Raw genomic sequence first — 5,227 nt, forward strand, 5'->3', positions numbered from 1 at the left:
ACATGAAGATGTAGTAGGCTATATTTCAGATTTATTTTTTCCTCAAGTTCAGGAGGCAGTTAATTACACAATTAATACATACATGATACAAACTATTTACATATATAACAAATAATATTTAAACACAAAATAAAAATAGCATTGTAGTATACAACTCAAATTGTGTCATCAATTCATTTTAAACATAGTCATATATAGATAGATCTTCGCTGATGATTAGGATAAATTCATTAGGTCTTACCAGCAGTTCACATAAAGGCCATGTTCTTAGATAAACTCATATGCATTGAAATACTGTTTTTTCTGATTCGGCACAGTTCAGTGTCACAAAAAGTTCGTACTGGAACTTGTAAGGCAAAGTGTGGCAAGTTTGGTGGATTTTAAATTCACACACACTTTTATAGATATACAGCAAAATGATTCAGACAGCAAAAAGTCCACAATTTTGGCATGGATACAATCTGCAACTTATAACTCGATCATACCCCTATCGACAAAGATCATAGTTAATAAACATTTGAATCTGCCATAATATAACATCGCAGCTTTCATGCAAAGGCCCCGAAACTGCTTCATTCACATAAAGAAGTTATTGCAAGATAAATAAGCCATGTAAACACCTCTGAAATCTAAAAAAGCAACATCGGTCTCTTGTTTTTTCCTCGTCTCCAATATAATCTATATAAATACATAACAAATATGAAGTTTTTTTCCAACAACGATAAAACAATATTCCAACAATAGTATTACAGTAAACAATTGGCTTGCTTCATTGTTAATGGTTATAACTGTGGTTGTGTGTTTATATATCTATGTGTATATATTTATTTATTTATTTTCATATGTATGTATAAAGTTGGGCGACGTCCTACATGGCGCCATGAGTTCGCTCTCATTTCTACATCATTGCCAGTATGCTACACTTATAGGCAGTTTTCATTGATTAAAAGATATTTTGCTACAAAACGTTATTGTTATATTGCTCTTTCATAAAACTATTCATATATCAGGAGGCCACGAAACTGCATTTCTATTATTATTTAATATAATGTACCCATTTAAAATTAATGGGATTCTAGCACTTCGTAGTGTTAGAGTGTTATCGGACTGTGTTGTTTGGCTTCACAACCGTAGGGCTATGTTGTTACATCAATAGATTACTTGTTTGATTGTATACACGTTTGTTAATAAAGTTGCCAAAGATGGCCAGGCAAATCTGAGTATCTAAAATATATATGTATATCTTTAAATATGCATTCTGTTACATTTTGGGAACACGTAGCCTACGCAGTAACCACTCAAGACTCCTGACATGTCCGTTTTATCTAACTCAAAATCAAATAAAACCAACAAAGCTGAAACAAAATATCTTCTTAGCTATTTATTCATATTCACAGTTGCCTGGATGCAGCAGAAAAAGGATTCTTTGGACTTAAGCGAGATGTTTTCATGTTGCTGACATGTAATGGTCGAGTAAGCTTATCAGTCGAACGCACTGGATGTACCTGACAATATGTTAACGATACAAAACGTCTAGAGACACGGTTTCTCTCTCACGAAGCATGTAGGCCCACTTACTCAGAAAGAAAATGCCATGTTATATGACATATATAGATATTTAACTTTTGTACATTTATGTAATAAATCACGTTTATATGTATGTAATAACAGATATGTATTTGATAGTAATCTTCTTAGATTCAGTTAATGCTGGTATTTTTATACACTGGCCCTTATTTACTTTCTTTTCCTTTTTTTTTTTTTTTAGAAATTATTGCATTGTAATCATAACGATATATTTTTCTGTCTTAGTCGCTGTCTCTGTCTGATTTGTCGTCCTTTGATGTGGTGGAGTGATTGTACAGTCCCTGCGCCATGAGATGTAAGGCCAGAGAATTCTTAGAGCCGGTGGCTTTCTTGATTTTGGCCCGTTTGTTCTGGAACCAGATTTTGATCTGAGACTCATTGAGGCCGAGTTCTTGAGCCAGGCTCTGTCTTCGCTGTTCGGTCAGGTACCGGTTGGTTTGGAACTCGGCCTTAAGTCTCTGGAGCTGCTCTGCCGTGAAGGCTGTGCGTGGTCGCTTGTCCTCTTTGCTGGGGGTTTTCTTCTTTGGTTTACGAGATCGAGGACCTGCAATAAATGAAAGTGAATACATTAGTTTGAAGTCATAACTTGGTGTGTGTGTGTGTGTGTGTGTGCGTGCGTGCGTGCGTGCGTGTGTGTGTGTGTGCGTGACTGCGTTTACTTGGTTATCTGGTTCTCAACTCTCCACTGGAAGATTGGAGCAGCTGAATGAAATATGCTTGTTTACACACAGATCTGAGCATACTCATCTACCCATTCCTTGATCCATTTCACCAACCAGTCAGTCAACTATAGGTGTCGATTCACCCTGTACAACTCGATCATTCCACGCGCTTTTCCAGCAGTGTGACTGAACAGATAGTGTTGGGGACCTCTAATGGGTGACAGAATAAAGATGATGGAAAATAAGTTGGCTATTTATCATGGAGCATGACTACGCTTAGTAATAGTATGGCAGTCATTGCACAAGCACCGATTATCTTTCTCAAATACAATCCCAATGCTTGTTATATTATGGTTGGCATTGTAAACTTCGCTAAGGATTCATTCGCGACACGCCCTTTTCCATCCTACAAGACACTGCACTGTCCGCCGAACAATAGCGCAACGATAAAACTCTCCAATGCCATGTAGAAGATGTAAACAAATCATGATTTTGATGGGTCTATTTATATTCTGAACTGGCTGCAGCCTGCTGACCAGGCTACACTTTAGTTCAGAGCAGAAGCACTTGTACCCAAGACTACGAGCATCGTGCAAAGCTCTGTGCTAACCACCCTATCTGACAACATAGAAGATCATTTAAACTCGATTAACATAGACCGTTAGGTAACAACACAAGAATATTTTAGCAGCGAATAGTTAACACGAAAGGTAAAACACCAAACAGAGGGCTTCAGCCTACATTGAGGGGGGACACTGGCGACAAGTCGAGTACAGAAGAAACAGTTGAGGAACCTTTTCTCAGGACGCCTTTTAAATTTGTTAACACACTTTTAAAACCACCGATCCTACAGTAAATGGGCAAAATGAAGGAGATGTAACAAACATCGAGCGGGATTAAATCGAGGAATCCCCTATGCATTATGCATGAGTACACATTGTTCTTCTTGACTCCATAAAAGTATGTAAATATACAGTTTACGTCTTTCCACTGCAAAATAACAGTTTGAAGAAATGTGTGCGTTCCGAGAATCGTTCGCTTTCGCTAAAACGCTGCGTGCAAGGCCTTGGCTACTCCATTGTGGAGAATATGCTAATGAAATATCAACAAAGGCAACGGGATTCATTCGGATGGAATTGAAATTGGACCCAGATAGATTTATACTTTTATTTATTCTGTACACATCTTATTTTTCTATTGTTAGTCTAGTCCTTTGAAATTACATAAGGCTCATTTCCAGAAGGCAGGGAGAGAAATTTACACTAGAGATACTCTAAAACAGGCCTCCAAATTGTATTCGTTTGATGTTGCATATGAAGTACAAAAACAGATTGTTGAGATGGAGCTTTCCCAACTAACCCTACAAATATTTTGGGGGTGTTTGGCTCAGGTCAACTGGAGTAAAAGTCATAAACCACACTGACATTACAGACTTGGGTTTAAATGTATCAACTCCATTACTTTCGACTATATTATTTGCTATTTTTCGCTAATGCATTTATGGCTTATCTTGCACAACTTATTAAGGTCCTGCACGTCACCTTCCCTAGCAACATACATGTTAAGTTTCGGAAATTTTACAGGCAAATTGTGTTCTCCAAGGAATCTTTGTGTTTGCAAACTGAACAATTCCCTGACTACTGCAACACTGCGAGAGTCTGAAAGTCACACTATAAGAAGAATTAGGCTTACCTGACGAGGGCCTATCCGAGTAACGGGTACAGTACACCCAAGCCGGCCAAAGCATAGGCGCGCTGTTAGGTAAGGTTGTGCTGGCATGAGAACTATCCGAGTCCGAACTCAGGCACTGGTCTCCACTCTCACCACGGGACTTCAGCTGTTCCTCGGTCGCTATCTCTGCCTTCTTCCCCCCTGCGCCCGGATGAGGCGTGGAGGTTCCCTCTGCTGGCACGGTACTCCCCACCTGCCCCACTCCTGGAGTCGTCGGGCTGTGGTTCTCTCGACTTGTGAGGTTGCTTTCATCGCGCGTAATGTTCGCTTCTTTTCGCCGTCCAAAGTCAGGACGTAAGATGTTGTCGATGAAGAAGTTGGTGATTCGATGCGGGAGTTGCAGGTTTCCCGGTGCTTGCAGAAGTGGAAGGATCCCCCTATTCGACTCGTCAGCCGACCCTTGACGCTCCGCATCTCTACTCTGCTCATTCTCTTCCATACTGATACACTTTCCACTCTCTGCCCTTAACCCTTTTATCGCTCTCCCGGACACAGTCACTCACAATCCACTTCTGGAGAGCTTCGGATCACTTTGCAATATATTTAGGAATAGTTAAAAATTATGCTGAAATATCAGTGGATATTGGGGACCCCAAATAGCCCTTTCATGTCGTAAACACAAAGGAAAATCATAGTTTTGCTCCTTTGTCCCCTTGTTCGCTGTCCTTTACTTACAGTGGCAGGTGGGAAACACTTTTTGCCAGACGTGGAGCCCGTTTGGTATGATCCGATCTCTGCGTCAGTCCACTACCAGGGCTCCAATAGCAGCGCCGATGCGATATAAAAGAGCTTCTAACTGCTCCCGAAATACTTTCACTCCGGATTTTTGTTCTTATTTTTAATACGAGCCCCCAGTGACGTCGCACTCCCGTATCCTAGACACGTGCCTCCAACCAATGGAATTGGAGAGGTTTGACCACATGACAGTGAATTGCGAGTAACAGACAACGCGCATCCTCGCATTTTTAAAGCAATAGTGCGCAATCAACGCATTAAATGCAAAAAGTAGCGCAAAACGCAGCTTGAATATTTGATTTGATAGCGAGGTGGAAGCCAATGTCATTAAGCGTTTATACATCACTTTTATGACTATCCGCGCTCTATTTAAGAATATAAATTAGGTTTCTACTGTAGCCATACATGCATTGTATAAAATGTATATTTTAGAATACTGTTGTATTGTAATTGTGTCTTTGGGAAATGTATAATAACCAAAAGCTAATCGCGGTGGCTCCCAAAGCGATGTA

At 40.0% G+C, this 5,227-nt stretch overlaps 1 protein-coding gene across 1 annotated transcript; it reads right to left on the reverse strand.

The window, feature by feature from the left end:
- Window positions 1-1,808: 1,808 nt before the first annotated feature.
- On the reverse strand, window positions 1,809-4,419 carry en2a (engrailed homeobox 2a). Its single transcript, XM_076291431.1, has 2 exons — window positions 3,942-4,419; window positions 1,809-2,131 (listed from the first exon to the last, which is right to left on the reverse strand). Exons 1-2 carry the CDS (start codon window positions 4,417-4,419, stop codon window positions 1,809-1,811), a joined length of 801 nt encoding a protein of 266 aa, XP_076147546.1.
- Between the last annotated feature and the right edge of the window lie 808 nt (window positions 4,420-5,227).

Source organism: Alosa pseudoharengus, unplaced genomic scaffold (genome assembly GCF_046254945.1).
Source record: "Alosa pseudoharengus isolate Yale_2024_CS ecotype anadromous, Long Island Sound unplaced genomic scaffold, YU_APseudo_1.1 YU_APseudo_1.1_scf_18, whole genome shotgun sequence".
NCBI lineage: Eukaryota > Metazoa > Chordata > Actinopteri > Clupeiformes > Clupeidae > Alosa > Alosa pseudoharengus.

Excerpts from the sequence above, each read along its gene's own strand:
- en2a (XM_076291431.1), bottom strand. The coding sequence starts at position 4,419 with ATGGAAGAGAATGAGCAGAGTAGAGATGCGGAGCGTCAAGGGTCGGCT. Across the intron at positions 2,132-3,941 it reads CTCGGATAGGCCCTCGTCAG|GTCCTCGATCTCGTAAACCA; the intron begins GTAAGCCTAATT and ends CATTTATTGCAG.